Source organism: Notechis scutatus, chromosome Z (assembly GCF_049901735.1).
Source record: "Notechis scutatus isolate UNSWTSFEM ecotype Mainland chromosome Z, rNotScu1.2, whole genome shotgun sequence".
Lineage (NCBI taxonomy): Eukaryota > Metazoa > Chordata > Lepidosauria > Squamata > Elapidae > Notechis > Notechis scutatus.
The window spans coordinates 39,597,315-39,622,760 of record NC_142025.1 but is presented as its reverse complement, the minus strand read 5'-3'; the positions used below and the strand labels follow the sequence as shown (position 1 = coordinate 39,622,760).

General features: G+C 38.2%; 1 protein-coding gene across 5 annotated transcripts; it reads left to right on the top strand.

The window, feature by feature from the left end:
- The first annotated feature begins 15,408 nt into the window (after positions 1-15,408).
- On the top strand, positions 15,409-25,086 carry TMEM106B (transmembrane protein 106B). Of its 5 annotated transcripts, none has more exons than XM_026677766.2 (9): positions 15,409-15,795; positions 17,228-17,281; positions 18,889-19,098; positions 20,152-20,215; positions 20,912-21,071; positions 21,180-21,320; positions 21,834-21,883; positions 22,610-22,663; positions 24,248-25,086. In XM_026677766.2, the coding sequence occupies exons 3-9, from the start codon at positions 18,891-18,893 to the stop codon at positions 24,384-24,386; spliced, it is 816 nt and encodes a 271-aa protein (XP_026533551.1). In that variant the 5' UTR covers positions 15,409-15,795; positions 17,228-17,281; positions 18,889-18,890; the 3' UTR covers positions 24,387-25,086. The 5 variants fall into 5 exon arrangements, with proteins under 5 accessions (XP_026533551.1, XP_026533550.1, XP_087801855.1 ...); XM_026677765.2 differs by having other exon boundaries at positions 15,642-15,795; positions 20,107-20,215; XM_087945729.1 differs by having other exon boundaries at positions 15,642-15,795; positions 20,053-20,215.
- Positions 25,087-25,446: the final 360 nt, after the last annotated feature.

Below are 25,446 nucleotides of genomic sequence, written 5' to 3'. Positions count from 1 at the left end.
AGAAATTTGCTTCAATGTTTCTCCAGGGAGCATTTCTGTGACATTTTCAAGCAATTCACTAGTTTTTAGAGCTACAAGAATGACAAATGAGTGTGGATCAAGGAATCTAGTGCAGTATTTAAGGATCTTAATTTGTGAGGAAGCATATCTTTTGAAGATCTTCTTATACAAATTTAAGTATTAGGAATGACATTAAATGAAAACATCAATGGCAATACAGTAATATTTTATGGTTTCATAGTTGGCAGTATAATATGTGTAATACATAAGCATTATCCATATAGCTTTGATACACTTTGCTAATATAATTTTGTTGGTTCTCATCTGAACATGAAATTGCTGAAGTTGATTTCATACAATGACATTAAACCCAAGAATGGAAAAATTATAGGCAACTCATCATAACAAATTGTTATGCAAATTTGCTATTGGAAGTGATTATCATTAAAATAATAAACATATTTTAGAAGCCTTCTGTCAGTAGCAGCAGTCAAAAAGTCTGTTTTGATAATCCAGTGCCAGAAAGGGCAAAAAGAGCTCTCTCCCTCCCTCTGTCTCCCTCCCTCCCTCTCTCCCCCTCCCTCTCTCCCTCTCCATCTCCCATATCTTTGCAGTATGGTAGGAAGTTTTTAGGGAAATTTCTTTTAAAAGAAACAAAACCATTGAAAGTAGGAAAAATCCTTAGCCACACTTAATGCCCTGCAGCTCAGATTTTACAAACTTCCTTTTCCTACAGCTTTTTAGTTAATTGCATAAAGGCCTGAGAAAACAAGAATCAAAAATGGAAATCACGGGAAATTATGAATCGTTTTTGGTAAAGCAAATGTTATGTATCCAAGTCTGCATAATCCCCAAGTTGACTACTGCTCACTCTACAGAGAAAATCAACAGAAATGGCTGAGGCCCAGTCAACGTTCATCAGGAAGCTGGTTGTTCCACTGAAGACATTGTGGATTCACACTGAACCTTCCTACCAGTAAAAGCTGTTCCATATTATCATACTTGAAATACCCTCTTCTGATTGGTCAACAGACACTGTGCAATGATTGGTTAAAATATCCTATTACGATTGGTTCGCTAAGAATCACCCACGATTGGCACGGCCGATCGCGGGAGATTCAAAGAACTGTCCTTGGTTGCGAGCCATGGGAAATCCCTATAAAAAGGGCTGCCGTGGCTCCAAGATCTTATACAGAACTAAATAAAGAAATAAGAGCTGAAAAGTCACACTGGTCTCGAGTCTCTTTCCCGTGATCTAACACTGGTGACGAGGGTGGGATACGGAGACAAAGGAGACCAGTCAAGCACGTGGCAACCAAGGACTGATCAACCGACGAGATGGCCGGCAGCAACTCGCCACCTGCACCATTCGACCAAGCAGCAGAGGATTGGGAATCGTATATCGATTGATTCCTCATGTTCCTCGAAAGCAACAACCTACAGGACGCGACCGACCAGAGGAAGAGAGCCATGTTCCTGACACACTGCGGGCCCACAGTGTTCAAAATGGCCAAGGCATTGGCCAAGCCCCGGGACATTAAAGAGATGGCATGGCCAGACCTGGACCGACTACTACGGACCCATTATGCACCGGCCGTCCCCAACCTCATCCGAAGGCACAAGTTTTATAAATGGGACCAGAAGGGAGGGGAAAGCATCGGAGACTTCGTAGCGGCTCTGAGAAACATCGGAGGTGAGTGCGGATTTTCTAACATGGATGAGGCCATGAGAGACCGTGTGGTTCTCGGACTAAGAGACCTCACACTCCAGAGCCAGTTGATGACCCAACCAGACATCACAGTCACCGAAGCCATCGCTGAGGCCACTGCAGCTGAAGCCGTGAAAAAGTCAGCGGCCACAATGTGGCAAATGAAGGTGGTAGCCCGGCAAGCACTGACGGAAGCAAGCCCACCACAGGAAAAGGGACCAGAGGGGAGCCAAAAAGCCACCACCATGCCCACGCACCACGAGGACGCCGACTCCTGTTCCGAGACCGACGATGAGAAGGAAGAAATTCACAGACTCCAGTCGGAACGAGACAGACGGGAGCGGAGAGGTCGTAAATCGGGGTTCCAGTGCACCGGGTGCGGAGGAGACCACCCCCGTTCAGAGTGCCGGTTCCTAGACGCTATTTGCCAGCACTGTGAAAAACGGGGACACATCGCCAAGGTCTGCTGAAATAAAAAGAACTACAGCCCGAGGCGACATGACAGCACCCCCCAGGACCAGAGACAGACACACCAAGAGCCGTTGGAGCCGTGAAAGCAGAAGCAAGCGGCTCAGTGAAAATCCCCGAAAGGAAGAAACCCACCAAACGGTCACCATCGGGCACTCGAGCACCACCGATGCCCAAAAGGTACATGTGCAAGTCGGCATCGAAGGCCAGCAGTGTAACATGGAGGTGGATTCCGGATCATACCTATCTATGGTATCCTGGGACACCATAAAGCACCTAGTACCCAGCATACGCAGACGTGAGCTAGAAAACCAGAGACTGACTTTAAAGGACTACCAGGGGAACAGAATCCCTGTAGTCGGAGTCGGACATTTTCACATATCCTTCAAAAGGCACGAAAAAATCCTCCCACTGACCATCGTAGACCGAGATCACCCAAGCCTGCTGGGACTGGAGTGGTTCGCGCCGCTGGGGATCAAGGTGACAGGCATCAACCGCATCACCGAGGCAGACTGGGAGGAGAGTCTAATGCGGGATTTCCGGGACGTATTCGACGGGAAGCTAGGCAAGTACCGTGGGTCCCCTATTTCATTTAACCTGAACCCAAATATAGCCCCGATCCGTTTAAAGCCAAGGCGAGTCCCTTTCGCCCTCAAACCAAAGATCGATGAGCAATTGGACAAGCTCATCGCACAAGGGGTCCTAGAGGAAATAGATCACGCACGGTGGGAAACCCCAATAGTCACCCTAATTAAGCCAGACAGGTCCGTGAGAATCTGCGGAGACTATAAGGCCACCCTCAACCACGCATTACAGCAGAGTGCATACCCCGTTCCGGTGGTACAGCACCTACTACACTCGCTGGGGGGAGGAAAAGTCTTCGCAAAGCTCGATCTGGCACAGGCATACCAGCAACTGCCAGTCGACCCCCGACACAGCTGAAGCACAGACCATTGTGACCCACAGGGGGGCATTCCGTTGCAAAAGACTCCAATTCGGAGTCAGTGTGGCCCCAGGGTTGTTCCAGAGTCTGATGGAACGGTTGTTGCAAGGAATAGAGGGGGTGGTGCCCTATTTCGATGACGTGCTGGTATCTGCCAAGGATAAAAATCAATTGGAAAGCCGCCTCAGAAAAGTCCTGCAGAAATTTAAAGAGACAGGACTCAAAGTAAAAAAGGAAAAGTGCCAGCTATGCACCGAAAAAGTAGAATTCCTGGGGTACCTAATTGACAAGAATGGAATCCACCCCACCGAGAAGAAAATTAAAGCCATCAAAGAAGCCCCCAGACCACAGAACAAAACAGAACTACAGGCATTCCTAGGACTCATTAACTTTTATAATGTTTTCTTGCCACAGAAAGCAACAACGGCGGAGCCTCTGCATAGACTGCTGGACAAGACAGCCACCTGGTCCTGGGGCAAGCGGGAAGAAACCGCATTTCAAAGAATAAAAGACCTGCTGACATCTGAATCGGTCCTTATACAATACAACGAAACCCTACCGTTAACCGTGACCTGCGATGCATCACCATTCGGCGTCAGAGCCATCCTAAGCCACACACTACCAGATGGGAGAGAAGCACCAATCGCATTCTACTCCAAGACATTGTCCAGGGCAGAGAGGAACTACAGCCAGCTGGACAGGGAGGCACTAGCAGCGATCACCGGAGTAAAGCGGTTCCATGAATACCTGTACGGTAGGACCTTCTCCCTCATTACCGATCATAAACCACTTTTGGGAATACTGGCAGGGAACAAGGCCACCCCAAACATATTGTCACCATGGATGAAAAGGTGGTCTGGGTTCCTTGCCACCTACAACTATCAATTAATCCACCGGTCAGGGAAAAGCATAGCACACGCTGACGCCCTGAGCCGCTCCCCCTTCCTGACCTGGAAGACGATCTGGCTCCCACCACATCCATACTTCAGATAGAAACATTACCCAACTTAACCATGACTGCGTCAGACATTGCCAAAGAGACTGCAAAAGACAGGCAACTGGCACGGGTTTTAAACTGGGTGGCAAAAGGGTGGCCGGAAACCAATGACAGCGAGCCGTTCAAAACCTTCCGGAACCGACAAACCGAACTATCTACACAAAAGGGATGCATACTATGAGGGGACAGAGTTGTTATTCCGGAAAAAATACAAACTAGGGTATTGGACATGTTACATGAGGCACACCCGGGGATCGTCAAAATGAAATCGTTGGCCAGGAGTTATGTCTGGTGGCCAGGGATGGACAAAGACATTGAGGCGTGGGTGGCCACATGCGGCAAATGCCAGAAATCCAGACCTAACCCCCCTTCTGCTCCTTCCCTCGAGTGGGAGACACCTAGGGGCCCATGGTCACGAGTCCATATAGATTTTGCGGGACCTACAAAGGGACATACATTTTTAATAACTGTCGACGCTTACTCAAATTGGCTGGAGGTCAGCATCATGCAATCTACAACAACAGAGGCCGTCATCAAACAATTAACAAAACTGTTCGCAACCCATGGATTACCGGACCTGCTAGTTTCAGACAACGGGCCGCAATTCACGGCGTTGTCATTCGAAAAATTCCTAGCCGAACGAGGCATACGGCATACCCTAACAGCGCCCGCTCACCCGGCGGCGAACGGGAGGGCGGAACGCATGGTTAGGTACACCAAAGACACATTAGGAAAAAAATAGACACGGGGGACATACAAGACAAAATAAATAAAATGCTGACGATACAACACATAACACCCAGTACATCAACAAACAAAAGTCCAGCAGAACTCCTGATGGGCAGAAAACTATGATCACAATTAGACAGATTGCACCCAACATACAACGCCGAAAAACCGCCAGACTCTTCTAGTAAATACCGCATATTTACACCAGGGTATTTAGTATATGCAAAGAACTTTACGGGGGACCCACTCTGGATACCAGCCAGAATAACCCAGGTAATGGGCCCCCGGTCATACCGGCTGGAAACGGAAGATGGAAGAAGCTGGAAAAGGCACATCGACCAACTGAGGTCAAGAATAACCGAAAGAAACACCGAAAACATGGAGAACATAAATAAACCACACACACAAAAACCACACCAAATAGAGGATAATAAAAAAAACCAAAGGGGGGAGAATCCCCAAACATTAACCAAAAGGGAGGAGAAAACCCTCTGGTAACACAACAACAAACTGAACACCCCCCACCAACACCAATAGGCCCAAAAATAAACCAACACTACTTACCGGCAGACGACTTCGGCAGAAGGGAACCGACAGTGGATTACCAACACGAGGCCTCTCCGGGAAGAAACAGCCAAGCCAGCTCAACCAGCCCGGAAAGACCAGGCAGGAGCGGCGGAGCCGCCGACTCGACCGACCCAGGTAGACCGGGTGGGAGCGGCAGCAGCAGGCCTGACTCACCCTTCCAGGAGGTTCCACCGAGGAGGACGGGAGAAACAGCAATCCCGTCCGAACCAGCTGAAGGCAACAACACTACTGAGCTGTGCAGGTCAAGTAGGAACATGAAGAGCCCCACCTACTTACGGGATTATGTTACGTAGGTTGGACTGAACCAAGAGGGGAGGGGTGTTCCATATTAACATACTTGGAATACCCTCTTCTGATTGGCCAACATACGCTGTACAATGATTGGATAAAATACCCTATTACGATTGGTTCGCTAAGAATCGCCCGCAATTGGCACGGCCGATCACAGGAGATTCAAAGAACTGTCATTGGTTGCGAGCCGTGGGAAATCCCTATAAAAAGGGCTGCCGCGGCTCCAAGATCTTGAACAGAGCTGAACAAAAAATAAAGAGCTGAAAAGTCACACTGGTCTCGAGTCTCTTTCCCGCGATCTAACAAAAGCTACATAAAAGTGATTTTGTTTTGAAATGGTTTCAGTCTTTATTACTTTGCTGCATTTCCAGGCATATATTTTTAAGTATATTAATATGAAGTTTGTAAGTTATATATTGAACTGCATAAATAGTAACAATTTAATAATAGTAAAGCTTCTGATAGTACATCATATACTGCTTCTTTCTTTCAGAAGCATGCAGTGGTATACCTAGCAGTCTCTTTTCTCTTATCTCAAATGCAGATTACTCATCATGAGTAAATTTAACTGAGGCAGAGGCATAGAACAGAATAAAATAGAATACAACTTTATTGTCATTTTAAATGTACACTAATCAGCATACATTAAAATGAAATTTCATTGCCTTTAGCTCTCAAAAGATAACCATTATGCATATATACATTATCAAAAAAAGAAAAAGAAATCTGTGAATTTAGAAGAGGGATGGCATCAGGAACAAAGCTGTTACAGAATCTAGTCGTCCTGCTATAGATACTTCAAAACCTCCCCCTAGAGGGGAGCAACAGTAACAGACCATGAAGTGGGTGGGTGTGGTCTCTAACAATGCTTTGAGCTCTAAGCATATAGCACTTATAAGCAGTATCCTGAATCATGGGAAGCGGGCTTCCTATAATCTCGGCTGTCCTTACCACTCTCTGTATGGACCTTCTATCTGAGGGACTGCTACCACCAAACCAAACAGTGATGCAGTTTGTTAAAACACTGTCCATCGTGCCTCTGTAAAAAGTGGCCAGGACAAAAGGAAAACGATGTGCTCTCCTCATCCAATGCAGGAAATTCAAATGCTGGCTTGCACATTTCACTAAACATATGAAGCGACCAAGTCATATTATTAGTTCTGTACCCCCAGATATTTAATAATATTGACCAACTCCACAGCTCGAGCATTGATACAAAGTAGAGTATGATTATGCCAACTCTTTATAAAATCAACTATGATCTCCTTTGTTCTGTTAACATTCAAAAACAGGTTATTTTTACAGCATTAGTCCACCAGAGTCTTCACTTCCTCCCTATAAGAATCTTCATTGTTGTCCCAGAGAACATGTATGTCATGTCATATGTATACTTCACAATGATTCATAGCAGACTTGGCACAGCAATTATGGGTCATCCAGGTGAACAGTAACAAACTCCAAACGCAGCCCTGTGGGCAACCTATACTCAAGAAGATGGAATTGGAGACTTTTCTTCCAATTCACACAAACTGGGGGCTATCAATAAGGAAATCAAGTGATCCAGGTACATAAAGAAGTATTAAAACCTAATAGCTCAGTTTGTTCACTAAATGCTGAGGAATAATTGTGTAGAGCGCCAAAATTAAAATCAACAAACAGCATTCGCTCATAAGTATTCTGCAGGTGCACTAAACTAGGATGAAGGACACAAAGTGCATCATCATAGAGTGGTTCCGATAAGCAAACCATAATGAATCAAATGTAGGGGAAAGGCATGAAACAATATTGTCCTTCACCAATCTCTCAAAACACTTCATCATAATAGAAGTGAGTGCAACTGGACAGTAATCATTAAGGCATGTAATTATAGATTTTCTGAGAACTGCTTCTGAGACATCCAAGGTTTTTCATTTGTCCACATAACTATAGTCTTAAGAACATTGACATCCTCCATACACTTTTGAATATAGTATAAGCAGACACAGTAGAAGCATACTCATTCAGTATGTTGATCATTTGATGCAGCCTCTTTAAAGATGTTTAAATATCATAATATACTGGCTTTAATATATGTCTATGGAGATTCTTAATCATCCAGGTAATAGTTTTCAGATCACTATGATAACTTTCTTGTTTTTTCTTTAAGACATTTCACTTCTCAGTTCTGAAGAAACCTCTTAGATGAGAAGCGAAATATCTTCAAGAAAAAACAAATCCAGTTGTCTTTTGAAAAAAACATGTTTGGGATAGTACTAATAAATTCTATTTGTAGTTATTTCCTAACAATAAAGTAAAAATGGCCTTTAGTATTTAAAATATATTTGGAGAAAGTCTACCTATGAATTATTCTCCTCAGCATGGATCATATTTTCACAACAGACCCAAATTAGGAGTCCTGAGACATCACACTAATGTCCACAAACCACTAACTTGGAACAAACTAAAGTGAAGAGTTTTTATTTTCCTTGGGGAAGCTTAGCTTTTCTTTCACATAGATAGCATTTTCCCTTTTGTCCCACTATCATTTGTGAATTAGACAAGACCACAATATGCAGACAATCTTTTGCTGACTGACGTATTCTATTGATTTATTGCTGTCCAGCTATTGTAAAGATGAGGACAGATGGTCATCTTCCTTGCTTATCTGCCCACCTCACAGCCAGTAACATTCATTTTAGAGTAAATATAATGTATGTGTTGTGTTTTCCTCAGCTAGTATCATTAATGTGATATACAATGAAGGTGAAAATGTATAATGGCAGCCCTGACCTTTGATTTATATCTTTACATTTTTCCCAGATTACTGTGGCTAACATTTTTCAAGTTCCATCTACTGAACTATCCTTACTGAAAACTACAGATGCTTCCAACCATTTGCTCCCAACTCTGTTGATTTGAATAAAAATTATAGCATAAGGTCTGAGGTTTAAATTCTTTAAACAACTGTTTATTATCTTAACATTTCAGATCTGCCCACCTACTCAAAAGGACTAAAGACCTGGAATGAAGAATGAAGTTTAGAAGAAAGGATTCAGAATCCTGGTTAAGAAGATTGGGTGCTATAATTGTATGAAAACTGTAGTATCATACCTGATACTGTATGTTTATAACAACTATATATGTATATTAGTCAACCAACAAATATCTGGATAAGCAATTATTTTCCAACTCACTTTGGGATCAAACTCCAAACAAATTTCCTGCTCTGAAGAAACAAAGATGTAAATGCTAAAAGATCCAGGCTGAAAGATTCATATGAACAATGCATTTACATTCACATAGCATGCTGGAATGAATTCTGGACTCAAACAAGATCATTTTCTATAGGTTGAGAACTTGAGACTTAGTATGAACAAATCCAATCTAGAAAAAAAAGAATTAGTATTCTCTGTAGCTTGTGAATAATTCAGAAGCAATGGCCAGAAAGTAGCTGCTGTCTCCCAGTGGTAGAACTATCTCAGTGCCTCAATTTGCATAAGGAATCTGCCTGATTTTGATTTTGTAGATTCAGTCTGATCTTAGGAAATACAGTTTTCTAGATTTTTTTTTTTTTTTGCATCTAGTATCTGATGTTTTTCATATTCATAAAGAACCATGATAGTATTTTACATATGATTATCACTATTAAATTATTTGAGACTATCCTTCCATATAGTGTTCAGAGTTTACATACTTAATAAGGTTAAGCTAATGGGGTTTTCTGGTTGGATAAAAGGTTCGATCTATATTAATTCATTATTGGTCAACTGTGCCATTGTTTTCTTTTTGCATTTCTTCTTTCTCAGAGAAATTCAGTTCTGCAAATGAGCCAATAGGATCATTGCATTAGCAAAATCCTTCATTGTTGACCGCAAGCTGCCACAGACTGATAAAAAATGACACAAATGCTTGGCGCTAACCTCAAACAAATGAACTAATAAATGTGAAGTACATTTAAGCTGGCAGACACACAAATGCAAAATTGACAATTATTGATTTTCACTTGTCAGTCATCTCCAAAGTTTACAGAGAGATAGGGAACCAAACAACTAACTCTCTTTAGAGAGCTCTTTGTCATAGTGGGTAGTGTGGTAACCAGAGATTATCAGAAGAAATAACAATGCTTGCAGAAATCAATTATTTACAGAGACAGCCAACTGAAATACCAGAAATTGCAAGATGTACAATGCTTTGGGCCAGGGTTATCTGAGAAACTGCCCCTTCCCAGTTACAGCCACCTGAGACATTAGAGTGGAGAGGCAAGGAATGTTGGTCCCATCTGGTGGAAACCAAAAGAAGGCTGATCTCATTGGTAGAACCCAAAAGAAGGACTTTCTCTAAGGTAGCTCCATTCCTTTGGAATATCATCTCTGCAAAGATTAGACTTTGATACTCTTTTCTAAGGGTCTGAAGAACCAGTTCTGTCAATGGGCCTGGGGAATCCAGAGTGGGACAGAGCCTATAAAGTGGTTCCTTTCATTGTGCATTGTCACCAGGAGTGGAGCATTATTATTTTTATTCTTTTATTTGGGGTTTTTATTGTTTGTAAGCCACCCAGAGTCACTGAAAGTGAGTGGGTAGCCATAAGCTTACTAGAAAAGCTACAAAGGGTAAGCCTTGACTAGCAGCTGTGTAGAGGCACATTAGGAAAAACCAGTGTCATAGACTAGGATGGAAATTTGAAAAATAAAATCCCAATCATCTGAATTATTGTCAATAAAACTATAAGAGGCATTATTTAGACTATATGTTTATTTTATACTACTTACACTATTAGTATCTGAGCTGTAGGGAATTGTCTAAGAGACATTGGCACGAAAAAATTAGCTACTTTTTAGGTATATATCATTTAAGATTAAAAGCTCACCTAAAAGTCAACATAAGTGCCATCATTGGGAAGGGAAAATGCAGATTCCAGGACAATTGGAAGCAAACTGTTTGTAGCTCTAATACAAATCATGTACGGCCTTCGCAGAATCTGCATGATATAAAAAGTTACTGTAGTTATGCATTGTAAATAGTGACTAAGCCATAAGGTTGATTTTTGGCACATTTATCTTATATATAACTTTTAAGACATTATTTCAGTATATGGAACATTATACTTCTTCAAGGGCTCCATGGCACACGTGTTTTGTCCAGAAATAGCCCATTAGAAATTAATGTGGATTTTTCCTTGCAGATCAATGGGTAAAATAACATTGAATAAAAGAGTTTTTTCCCCCTAAAAGTGACTTTGATCTTGGAATCTCTTAAATAGAAATCTTGTGTAACACAAAGCATTCAAATATCTCCTATTTTGTCTGCAGCAGATATGAGATATTTAGGACCTATTGTATATAATTGACACCTTATACTCACAGAGTTCTACATTATCCAGAATGTTTATTTCTCCAAATTGTATTTTCATATGTGTGCCTGTGTAGCATAAAAGTAAGGACTAATAAAGTCAATTTTAACTTGAAAGCATGCCAACTTGGTGGCCACTTAATTTATTATTGCTGCATTTTTACCTCCAAGTAAGTACAGAGAAGGAACTTGATTATATTATTTGTTTCAAAGGACCACACTTTAGGTAGACTTGTGCAATATACAATGCCTTTTGTCTAAGACAGCAAAAAAATCTAGGCCTTCTTTTGTGCTATAGCAGCTTGCTGACTAATTCTACCTTCCCCTTTTGCAAAATGAAATGATGAAATGTCTCACACTATTTGCCGAATAGAAGAATGTTGTTGTTGTGGGTCCAGAAGTAAGTGTTCAAAAGAAATTAGTAGGTTCTCTATATATATAAAAAAAGAAACCACAGATCATAAAAGTTTGGTCCATTCATCTACTCATTTTACTTTCTGGAAAATAAAAGAGTTTCATACCTACTTTTTCTCCTATCTCTAGAAAAAGTCTACTCTTTAAGAAACAAAGACAATGGTGTACTTTCAATCCACTCTATGCTACAGATGTATGTGTATTCACTGAACTGACATGCATTTGTAAATACTTGATGATATATATCTTCCTTGGCTCTAAGGAAAGCCAGAACAGCAGCTCTCCTTATAATATAAATAACACCAGTCACTTTATTTTTATTTATTTTTATATAAATAAACATTTCTAGCCTTTTGTATCTCTGAAGAGAATCTCTAAATTTGTCACTGCTAAATTCTTAGGCTTTTTGCAATCTAGAGCAGTCTAACAAATGTTCTTCTCCAGTCAAGATAATTAGGGTAAATTTTGTTGGCCCTTGGGACACATCATTCTGGATAAAACTATAACAAATTAAATAACAGTTTCCTACTCTTTCATGACACAAAAATGCCTGCCTTTTGATGATAGTTTTGCTATGCCTTTGTAGTACAGTCATGGTTCTGTATGCATGTAAATCAGTCAGAAAGCAAAATTTCTGTCTAAAGCAACCAGAGAAGTAATAAGAACTATTTCTCAGAGTTCTTATTAAAAGCTTTAAAGAAATAACTATTAGGATTTACATTATGTTTCTGTGATTGCTAATATTTATCATGAAGACAGTAACTTTGATAAAATTGTACTAGAAATGTTGTCAACTTCCCTAGCTACCATCTTTCTTTAAATTGTTATTGATGCTAATTCAATGTAATTAATGCTTTCCTATGTCAAGTAGCAATAAATATTTAAATAAAATTAGAAGGTATGTGTTTGATTAATGATGCACATACAATGTCACTGCCCATAAAATTTGCATGATATAATTGTGATGTGAAGCCCAGGGTAAATAAAAGAAGTCAGTTGTTCTTGAGTGGCAAAAAAGCTTACGTAGATTTCTCTGGATTAAAGAACAAAAACATCAAGGCCATAAAGTGAGTATAGAGATTCTTTAGCACAGAGTAGTTTCTTTTATTGCTGTTTGCCCCAGATAGGAATCTTGGCAAACTATAGCACACTCCATATAACTATCAGATAAATCCTGTAAAGGTTTTAGGGAAGATCTCTTTCTGCCTACTAGGGATTCAGGCCTGATTTGTCTCTTAGTTCCTTGAGAAAGAGCCCCTGCAACTCAATGCAAGAATCCACCATACATATTATGCTAGACTACTGAATCAAATGCAATTGAATTTATATATTGAATCCAAACAAATCACATTGCTTTTAGAGTTATGAATGAAAAGTCACTGTTTCTCTAGGCTAACAGCAACAAGTGATTTGATGTATTTATGGGAAAATGTACAACATCACAACTTTAATACAAATTACCAAGATTATAGAAGGACAAAGTTATAGTGGACTGTGTTATTGTTAATTGTTAATTTGCCTTAATATTCTATATCATTGCTATATCTTTACAAAAACAAGCTTTACTTTTTTCTAACAAGCAAGAATTATTCACAAAATCATTAATAACTCAATGAATGTACAATATACCACTTAACACTAATTATCAATAAAGTTAACCACTTTTAAGACGTGTAAGTGATTTCTCTGCAACAGAAAATAAATACTATTTAGAGCTAAACATACCTCACTGGTAAAACTTTATGGAGAAAATAAAGAAGTAAGCTAGTGATATGTTGGTACCTGGATATAGAAGTCAGTCACCAATATTATTCTTCTGTATTAGGATTAGGTTCCTGCAAGAACAAAATGGTTAACTTTATACCTATAGCAGATACCTGATGAATCATGGTGACTGGTCCATACAAAATGGTAATAGAACTTGTAGTTGGGTTGTTGTACTGTTCTAAATACATGAATACAAAAATGCATTCATCTATGTTCTTTAAACCAGGATTGAGGGGTTTAATACTTGGTTAATTCAGCCTTCCAACCGCTTGAACAGTAGAATTTTGTCTATTCTTTTTTTTCAATCTCAAGATCTGGCTGTAAAAAAATCCACCAAATTGTTGGTTCTTTCCATCTTTCCAAGCAGTCTCCATGTTTCCAGTGTCTTTCTCCTCAATTTGAATTGAACCCAGATGGACATTTCTTCCAACAAGTACAAACATTATTTGTGTATAGGGAAGAGGGGATTTGCATAATTTTGCACAGTCACTCTTTATTGATGATAAGTCCTTTAATATTCAATAGGTACTATATAATTTAGTAACAAGCTGATACCTCTTAACCTCAATTGATCTAATTTTTTTAATTATGTTTCATGAAATCTTAAACTACTTTTAATACTCAGAAATGTATACAAATGTTACTTCTTACCAAACTGAATACAAAGACAAATTCGAATCTACAGAGCCACACCGTGTTCTACCTAGAAACAGAAAATCAAAAGTAGGAGGGAAGTAATTTAATATTTACAAGACTGCCTCCTCTGGGCTAAAATGTCAGCTAATCTCTGTGTGGGCCCAGTTCATTTAGAACACCTGCAGGAAACATCAAATTAGCAGTTATGATGATCAAAGTGTCACTGCTTCGCTAACTGCGTGGAAGCATATAAAAAGAGGCTTTGGCTTCACACTCTAATCCTAACTTTTTTCTTTCTTGCAGGTACACCTGGTTGCATAGCAGATAGTTAACAAATAAGTGACGTAGGAAACTACTGCAACTAATTTTGGAAAAAGTTTGAAAAGATGCTCAGGCTATCAGATTCCGGAAATACTTTTATTTTATCTGATGATGAAGGCAAGTATTATAGGCTAAGATTAGTTAGCTCTTGGGAAGAGGGAAGTAAAAATATGGCAAATGTGGCAGACTTGCAATATTCTGTTACTATACAGTTGCCTATTTCAGTACAATATATTGCTACTCATCCTATGGAGTCTGTTTCCCAGTTTGGTCTACACTGCAAGTCTGACAAGTTGTAACTAAGCCAAGAGGTTAGCCCCACCCTACATTATCTATCATAGCTTATGTGTATAGCACTAGTGGGATTCAAAAATGTTTACTACTGGTTCTGTGGGCATGGCTTGGTGGGAGTGGTAGGGGAAGGCAGAGGTGGTTCTCCCAACTACTCAAAATGCCCACTACCAGTTCTCCAGAACTGGTCAGAACCTGCTGAATACCACCTCTGGTGTATAGTTTCCATGGTTTTTTTCTATTTAATTGGGATTAAGTCAGTAGGCCCATCTCATTTTCTTGCAAAGGTGCTTTTCCAAAAGGCAACTGGACCTTCTTGGTTTGTTCCTTTAAAATGTTTCTCTTCTCATTCAAGAAGTTTCTTCAGTTCAGAACTGTAGAAGCTTCTTGAATGAGAAGTCTGAGTTTTCAAGGAAAAAAAAAACAAGAAAGTCCAGTTGCCTTTGGAAAAGCACCTCTGTGACAACCATGCCCTGAATGATTGAGAATCTCCATAGGCACCTCACTTTCTCAGTACTATAGAGAAGAGCAGAAGGCTCTTCTGCCAATATTTGAAGGAAAGATCCTAAGATAGTTTTAACCAGACATTGAGAAGCTGGAATTAATTTGAAGGGACGTGGAAATATAATAGTTGAATGGAACTGGAAATGATGAAAAGAATGTTAGCCACAGAAAACCTGAGTTTGCAGCAAAAAGTAATTGCAATCAGAATATTGAGGTTTGTTTCACAATGGGCGAAGACTTCTGTATTTCACATGCTGACTCTTATCGACCGGAATACATATTTTGTAAAAGGGGGAAAATGCGGTGTGCTTGATAGTGCTGTTAGAAACGGGGTAAAAATAGAACAGTGACCATTTTATCCTAGCTTGTTGCCGCCCAAGCGACAGCCTACTTCAAAGGGAGAATCTGAGCATGCTCCGTGTTATCCATGACTGAGACTGTTTCACATCGTTACAGCTTTGTCGCCCACGCTTCACATTACCTTGCAACTTTTCTCTCCCCAAGCATAAACCATGTTTTGATGTAAAATAGTAAATGGCACAACCAGGGACCACCTCACCCCTTCTTGTTTTACTGTATTTATATTTGTTTCACGTCCGTCTGCCAAAAAAAGACCCCAAGTAAGGGCAAAAAGGTGTAGGGCTTCAAAATCTGCCACTGCGCATGCTCGCTCCTGTCCGCCTGGTGAAACTTGATGGAGAGCTGTTTGTGAGCCCCGAGCCTAGGAAACCTGCGGAGCAAACATCGCAATAATAATAATCTTGGACGCTTGGAAATACAGTGGAAGCGTGTTGTTTTGACGCGCTGCTGGTAAGGTCTTGCTTTGCTGCGGCGACGTGTTGCTCGGAGCGCAATCATGAGCCTGGTTGGCGATAGTGGCGGGGCGGGGGGAATCTGGTGCCAACGCACGGGCGCGCGCGCCATGGTGGTGATTGGGGAAAGAGCTGCGCGACGTCGGGAGAAATCCCAGTTTAGGGTAGTGCGGAGAGATACTGCGGTCCAGTTGAAGGTGGCTTGCTGGACAAGGGTGCAAGCAGCCCGTCTGGCACATAATAATACAAAAAAAAAAAAAAAAAATGGCTGTGCGCTGGGTGGAAAGTCTTAACAACACCTTGGCGATTTGAGCCTGCGTGCCCAAACACCTTGGGGAATAATCCTCAGTGAATGCAACTTCTGAGTCATCATCACGCAAAAAGGCATCGAAGGCGACATCTGCTGCCATTTTCCCCCTATGATGATTTAATTCTGAAGGCGATGGCTTGGCTTTGAAAAGGGGCCCTTGTTGTTTGATTCCCCGGCTCCTGTTCCTTGAATTCCTTTCACAGCAGTCCGTCTTAGTATTGTTTACTTGGAATGAGAGTTACTTGCTCGGCTTTAGGCCTGAAAGAAGCTCTGTCATCCGAAGATTTTTGTAGCAAAGAGACGACTTACTTTGGTGAAGGGTAGTTGCGGGGGTTAAGACTAAGGTTTGTATAGTTCTAATTTTAGTTTATTTAGTTATCTGCTGGTCTTAGTAAACTGGGTTATGAAATCATGGTTCCTGAAGTATTCCTTCTCTCTTTTCTACTGAGGACAATTCTCAAAACCTAAAATTATTTCATCATGATTATAAACCACAAGGGAGTTATGGGTTTGCAGAGTAGAGTTATAGTGATTATAAAAGCATTATTGCTTTCTATTACTTAAAATAGGTAGATAGGAAGATAATTCTGTCAGAATTTATCTCAATGGGACAGGGAGACGAAACTCATTTTTAGGTTTCCTCAGTTACCCTGAGGCCTTGTGTGTTTCAAATAGGATCTTTATAGTTTTATGTCCTTGTGTTAACTTTTTATATTTGTATAGCTAAGGCATACTTTGAAATGATCTTTGGTGCAGAAGTGATCACTGCACTGCACTGCACTTCCTTCCTTGATGGTATTGCCTAATCTTATAGCATTATTCTATGAAATGGTGATCTTTTGAGCGAAGGTAAACCAATTTTCTATTGCAGCTGAAGCAGTATATAAAGCAAACTTCTATCTAGAATTCTCAATCCTTGAACAAACCAAGTCTAGCTTTCATAGCTAAATCTTTGATGCCAATAAATAGCTTTAATATAGTACTTGTGTATTAGTATTCTTGAATACCTAAATATAGTATAAGTGTAACATAAATGTACTCGGGCAATATATACTTTATAAAGAAACAGGCTGCTTCAGCCTTGTGCAAAGTCTTCAGTAATTTTTTTTCTTTGTCTTAGGTGAATCAGGGGAAGACTCCAGCCCTTGCAGTCTCTTGAGATCAATAGCTATAGGTGAGAAATTCTGGGTAAAAAGGGAACAGAAGAATAAATGCAGGGTATAAATGAAAATTTGATGCTCATGATCTTGTGGGCTAACATCCGACAAAAGCCATAAATGTATTGTTCACTTCCTTTGATGCCACTAGATTGTCTTGTAGGAAAAACACTTGAGAAAAGTACAAAACTTCAGGTTATTATCATGTCATAATTCTTTCCTGCTTAGTTCTTTTTTGAGTGCTATTTCAGAGCAGAGTATATCGTTTTTCATAGCATACAAATAACATTGAAGGAGTTTTCCAAGTGAAACAAATAACTTGTATTTAGGCCTGCATGAAGTATGAAATCTCTTAATGCTAATATTTATACTCAAGAGTGAGGATTTGGGAGTTATGTAACCTTGAAATTTACTACATTAATGTTGAAGAATTCAGGGAAGTATACCAGTTAATGTTTCTGTTGATGGGAAGATTGTCAATAGTGATAATCACTTTTTAATTTAAAGAAGTATTTTCCAAATATAAACTATTTTTCTCAGTAGAGCTACAGGAAACAATCCCAGTTGCCTAAAAATGCATGCTTAACACTATTGTGAACCAGGGCTGAATTCATAATATTTTGTGGAATCTGAGAATGGAAAATTCATTATGGAAAAAATGGTGATTAATTTATTTGAGGCATCATAACTCCAGAAACACAGACCATAGTACAGAATTGTATTTTAATTGTGGTGGCTTCTATATTTTGTTATTTTCTATTTTTAGATACTAATGAGAGATACTGCCTAGGTGCACCTGAAACTTAAAAAGTTCTCATTTGGAAATTCACCATAAATTAATACTTTTTCAACTTAGGATTTCAGACTGCTGCAGCTTATAACCACATAATTTGTTATTTGTTGTAGCCATTAAATGTATTTAAAACACATGTTTGAAAATATAGAAGCAAACATAGCCCAAGTCAAATGATTTTTAATAATATTGGGTTGTTTACAAGGGAATAGTTTTGCAATCCCAGGAATATTTCAAATAAATAGATTTTATGCAGTCTGTCATAATTTTGAACCTAACTGGTTGCAAATCATAGAAAACTTGTTTTTTTCCATTATGAGCAATATTGAATCAATAACATGCCTACAATAGTGAAAAAGTTTATATAATAGAAAATAGCAATAACAATAGCACTTAGATTTATATATCGCTTCACAGTGCTTTACATCCCTCTAAGCGGTTTACAGAGTCAGCATATTGCCCCCAACAATTTGGGTCCTCATTTTACCCACCTCGGAAGGAGGGAAGGCTGAGTCAACCGTGAGCCTGATGAGATTTGAACTGCCAAACTGCAGTCAGCTGGCAGTCAACAGAAGTAGCCTGCTTTAACCATTGCGCCACTGCAACTCATGGTCTTATTTGTTAATTTGCTTGGTAAGATTCCCAGGTCACAACCTGTTGCAATTTCACAAACAAGAGTCTGAACTTTTTAATTTGTTTTCAACTTGGTGGAAATTATCTTTCTGCAGGAGTTGTCAAAATATTCTATCAATAGTTCTCAAAATAAATCCTGCTGCAATAAATGGATTTAGAGTCTACGGTTTGCTTTTATTAACTTTTTTCTGTCAACAGACATGGGGAAATCTCTTTCCATGCCTTTATCTGCTTTGAAAGATGATGGGGCTTCAACCTCTGATAACATGAAAAATGGATTAGTGCACTCAGACTCTCATAGTGAAGATGGAAAAAATGGAGATGTGTCACAGTTTCCATATGTTGAATTTACAGGAAGAGATAGTGTCACATGTCCCACTTGTCAGGGCACTGGGAGAATACCACGGGGTAAGTGTAAAGTCAGAAGCAATTTCTGTGACAGCTACAGTTGTAAATATATGTTGCTTTCATTTGCAAGTCGCTAGCCTTTCTTTGTATATAATATTAGTATAAAATTTACAGTTTAATTTCTTTAGATTTTCTTTTTGTATTCTATATATAAAACCACAAGTTATACAATAACATTCATTATAAAATTTCAGACAATATAACTATTTTAGAAAATTAAAATATTCCAAAAGATTCAGTTTTTGGTATTAGTTTTTACAGAGCACAAACTTTATTGTCTTCAGAACCTGAATTTGACTTATTTCTATGTACATGATGTTCTTAGCCTGTTATACTAGAACTACATGCAGAACAAAATTAGAAATTATCTTGTACGTTCAGGGGTGCTTTAAACATATTAGCTGCTTAATCTGTATACTCAGTATTGTTTTATGGCAATAATGAAACAAGCAATTGAGTTGTTAAGCGACGTTGACTAAGACATCATGTGATTACTACTTGCAATTTTATTCTAGCTTCTCCATTGACACTGCTTGTCAGAAGCCAGCTGTGAAGTGCCCAAGTAGTGATCACATGACCATGGAACACTACAATGATCATAAAGTTACTTTTTCAGCACCATCATAACATTTTAATAATTACTAAACAGAATTGTTAAGTGAAATCTCCACTGATGTGTACTAATCTCCATATAATATGCATTGATTAAAAGAACTTTCAAATGGTTATCAAAATTACAGTATTTTAATGGTGCTGAAAAGAGGGTGTAGCTGTTGAGCAAACCTTTGCAAGGCAGTGATTTATAAGGTGTAATTTCATAGCTTGTTATAAAATGGTTTCCCCTAAAAATATTTTATGTGACAGTACCTTTTGATAGTTTTATTGTATTTGAAAAGCATTGTTTTTTAATTTAGTCTGTGGTAGATGTGTATGTTATGCAGACCTTTGTTACAGAAATTTCAGCTTCATCAGCATATCATGTGGCATGTTTTACTGGCTTTATAACAGCAGCAATTGGGTGTAGAAATGACAGGATGCTGGATTATATTCCAGGACAGGAAAATCAGCTTGTTGCCTTGATTCCATATAGTGATCAGAGACTCAGGCCAAGAAGAACGTAAGTTACAATAGTAATGACTGTATGTGATATTGGTAAATTCCTTTAAAGCTAAGCTTTGACTAAATAAATCTATCAGAAGGTTTAAATGAATAGTTTTCTGCTTGCCTCTTAGCCTTGGAAAATATTGCTCTGTACTAATAATCAAAATGCTTTGTGTTAATGTTAACATAGCCTACAAAAGGGTTGGGCTGCATTGCTTGAGCTGCTGATGCTTGCTATTAGCAAAAATTCCTATTAGGTTTGGAGCTTTGTCATGTTGCACTACTATGGTTTGAGGTGGGAGGGTTACCATTGGTTACAGCATTCTTGAATTCCACCTTTTCTATCTTTGTTAATCCATACTGATGCCTTCATTTTCCAAATATTAAAAACCAGGAGATTGCTGGGAAAATTCTAGATGCTATAGAGAAAGAATGCACGATGTTAATATTGATTGTACCTGCTTATTGCTTCTTGCCTTGGCAACTTTGCTTTGTTCTTATTAATTCCCCAGAGATTAGGCAGATTGAAGAATGCATGCATGCCCATGTACATGTGTCCGCAGGCAGATTTCAAAAAAATCTGATTAACCTTAGAATGGACACTGGAAATATGTACTGATTGGAACATGTCCAATAACTAAAAATCCATGCAGTGAAAAGGAAGGGTATAAAGAAAACACCGAGACTTTAAAAGAGCCTCTTCTCTCTGCAGAAAACTTTATGTGACTGCTTCTGTAATTGGATGCTTACTACTTTCTGGACTGGCAGTATTTTTCTTATTTCCTCGATCTGTCGATGTACAATATGCTGGAGTCAAATCAGTATATGTTGATTATGAAGCACAGAGACGCATAATATATTTAAATATTACGGTAAGATCTTAGCTGAAAACCTTTCACTTCCTTCAGTGATTTATATTGATGCTTAAGATGGTGTTAAAGCATTGTTTAATCTAGAGTCCTGCATTATTTCTTTTGCAGAATACATTGAACATAACCAATAACAATTATTATTCTGTGGAAGTTGATAACATTACTGCCCAGGTACAGTTTGCGAAGACGGTGATTGGAAAGGCACGAGTGAACAATAATACCCACATTGGACCACTTGATATGAAACAGGTAAGAATTACTGGGAATCACATAGTATATCACAATTATAGGTAGTTACAGTAAACAACAGCAATTAGGATCTGAATTTCCATTGCTAAGTGACACGATTGTAAACTGATGTCATGTGACTGCATTGCTTAGTGATAGCAGTTCCAGCACTTTCCAGTTGCCATCACAAATCACTGCAGGTCATTAAGCGAAGACATCACATAGTTGCCATTTGTAGAAGTCCTGCCAGCTTCCCCATTGACTTTGCATGTAGGAAGCCAGCAAATAAGGGGGCAAATGGATTTGGGACATTGCAATATCTTAATTGTGATCCAGTCATCCTGATTGCAGTGGTGACTATGGGAATGCTGCTACACCTAGAACTCTGAGGACAAGTCATATATCCCTTTTATTCAATGCCATCGTGAGTTTGAATGATTGCTGAATGAATGGTTATTAAGCAAGGATCACATATATTTGATAGCAGTTTTCTAGATAGTTATCCTGACTGTTTCTGTTCTTGTTTCCTTTCAGATTGATTATATGGTACCCACTATAATACAAGATGAAATGAGTTACATGTAGTAAGTATTCTGCGCTTTAAGTTTCAATGTATAGTTTAGTATTGTAAGCCACCCAGAGTTATCCTGCAGTAAGATGAGCAGCCAATAAATTTGATACATGTGTACAAGATGAGATTAAATACCTCTTTTTTGAATAAAACTATTGCAATAGCCTGGAACACAGGCTTTCTAGCATGATTTATGCTTTTCTAAATATTACTTTCTTATCATTCTTGGTGCTGTGTACCCTAAAGGATTCAAGATCTGATTACTAGCACTGCATTGAAATGCTGCATTGATGTTTGAAAGATTGGGATTGATATAGCACAGAGAAAAAATTTTTTAATGTGTTTCTCACTTTTTCTTTTTTGATCAGAGGAAGAACACAGCTAGTATCCTAAACTTTGATTAATGAATAACTCTGTTTTCCCTCTTTAATCCATCTGCAAGGAACATGTTTTGTGTTATTGCTTTTTTTGTTATACTAAATGGCAGTTTAGGATTGTGTCATAATCTGGACTACATAATTTAGACAACAGTATTAGATATGGATTACTGAAACTGGTCAACTTTCAATTTATTGCAGTTGGTTTGCTTGAGTAAACAGTTAATCACTTATTGACCTTTTGGCTAAAATCAAGTATGTATATGTATAGATTTAAGGAAGTTCATTTGAAATTGATTTTAGGAAAACTTTCAAATATGTAATTAATATATTGTGCATTAATACTAATGTTTTTCTTACAGCGATTTCTGTACTTTAATCTCTATCAAAGTGCATAATATAGTTGTCATGATGCAGTAAGTATGTACAATATTTTTATTTATGGGAAAAGTTAATTTCCAAAACATCTGTATTACTATAGGATATTTTTCCAGAGCCTAACATTTGGTTAAGATTCCTTTCTTTTCCGTTTTCATGAAGAGAAATCTCTCTATATAAAAGCGAAATACCACTCACACAAAATCTCCAGAACCACAAAGCCTACAAACTTGAAATTTGGCACGTATGTTCCTCTTGGCTTCTAGGTGCTCACTAAGAAAGGATTTTTTGAAATGACCATCAGAGTATTAGTATTTCTTATATTATTAACACGCTCTGATGTTAAAGAGTTCAAATCCCCCTCCCCGCCTGAATAGAAATCTGTTCCAAATGCAAAACACAAGCAGAGGAGAGGAGTTTCAGTTTTAGTTTCATAGCTCCAAGCAGCTTTAGTACAGAACAGTTGAGCTAAATCACACCCAGGCTCCTTGCTGTGTCCTTGCTCACACAGCAAAAACTGCTTCAGTTTCCAAACAGCCCTCAACTCTCTCACACACTGACAGGATGCTAGCCTGATGAATACTGATGGATGCTGGTAGCAGAGGCAGAATTTTTTCCCCTTATTTTCCCCCAAAAAACTAAGCCTGACCGCATACTTTCATAGTGAAGCATGGGTAGTAAGATCTGTGCTCAAGTCTTTTCATAATTCCTTTGAACCAGTAACAAAAGCAAGTTAAATGATCATAATATTATGAAATACTTTTCAAATTTTAAGTATGATTTCTTAACCTGTCATATAATAACAAATGTGCTGAATGAAATAGAGGACATGCCAAAAATAGCTACATCAAAATGAATAAACCATTTTTCTTGCTTGAGGAAATTAGTGGCAGTTTAATGCTAACAACTACAACAATTACAAAAGATGCATGCATTACACATGATTGGGGGAGTGGGTGGGTTAGCTCTTATAAAATAGTAAAAACAAAGATGCTTCACAACATCTAATGTAATGAAGCATCTCTCTAAATCATTAAAATAGCCACATATATTAAATGTTCATGCAGCCATTGAATTCTTCCTGTTGTCTCTGCACTCTAGTATTGTATTATACATGCAACAGCTGGAAACTAGGTTAACCTGAAGGATTAATGACAGGCTGAATGTCACCCAGTGAAGTTATAGAAGCTCTGAATTGGCCACTAATATTGCAAACCCTATTTATCTCATAAGGTTTTTTTCTTCCTCTTCTGAGCAGGAAATTTTAGAGATGAGAAAAATATGGTTGCATTTTGGAGCAACAGAATTAAGGAAATAATCTTTATTTCTTAAGCTTTATTCTCTAATATCCCTAAACTTCTGTTTACATACAATTCAGTTTCTTCCCATATCATTAAAAAAAGAAAGCAGTCTTGCTCTATTCAACATAAGTGTTTCACTATACTAAGGTCGTAAAATAGAGTTTATGTCAATATTTGTGATATTAGCTATTATATTTTATGAGTAAATATTTAAAGTTAGCATTTGTGAACTTTTATTTTTAAAAATATATATGTTCTTCTAAAATCTTTCCTGATGCATGATATATGTACACATTTCTCCCTTTCTATTTTGTTATAAAGAGTGACTGTGACCACATCCTACTTTGGCCACTCGGAACAAATTTCTCAGGAACGATACCAATATGTAGACTGTGGTGGAAACACAACTTACAAGTTGGGACAGACTGAATATCTAAATGTTCTTCAGCCTTTTCAGTAAAAGAACCAGAAATTGAATGTGCAGAAAGAAAGAAAAAAAACCACGAATATTGTTTTTTCATTTCTCATCCAAGTTGAAATTTTAATTAAACACGATACAACTTAGAGGTTGATATACATAAAGTAGCAGGTTGGAAAGTTTCCTTATTTTTTGTGATGTAAACAAAAAAAAGGACAAACTGTATATATCTACATTTAATAACTTGTACCTTTCTACTCTAAATGTGAAAGTACTGTGTCAATCAATTAAACCAAGGGTGGCAGAAAAAATAGAGAACATCTTACATCCATGAACTTTTGCCTATATGCAAACAAGGATATGTTACTCTCCAAGCACATGTTTTTGTATTTCTTAGACAAATGATAAAGTAATTTCAGAACTTTATTGTTTTAATTAAAGTCTAATCTGAATATTCATTGTACAGAAATAATTTGCACCCCATTGTAGCATCAGATGACACATGCTTGTGTAATAACCTTAGGACAGATCAGTGTTTATAATGTTGGCATTTGTTGAAAATTGTTTTTCAGGTGGAAGGTTTTTCATTTTTCACAAGGTCCAACAATTTGCTGGGTGGAAATGGAAGAATAGCACTTGACTTAGAGACACATTTGGTCTATGCTGCTGAAATAAAAAGGAAAAAAATTAAAAATGTCTGTTAAAAACAAAAAACAAAAAATTATTAAAACTATTGAAAGTGCATATGTCTCAAAGGCTGACTCTATGAAAATATTTTAATGTATTTGGTTACCTTTAAACACATAACATATCAAACCTTTTTTTTGGCTTACATCATGGGCACCTCTCATTGAAACATATAAAAAGTTTCTGAAAATACAAAATATCCAAGCATATAATGTTGATATGTTTTATACAGAAATAATAATTGATAAGAACTATGGCTGAAAAAATCTTACATGAGTTTAAATCCATTTTTTCTATTATGCATTTTTGCTAACAAGTATGTCGCCTATGTTTGATGTTATATTCAATGGCATAATTTTGAAGCCCATTTAGCAATTTTTAAAGGAATATGTCATTATAATTTTTAATACTTTTG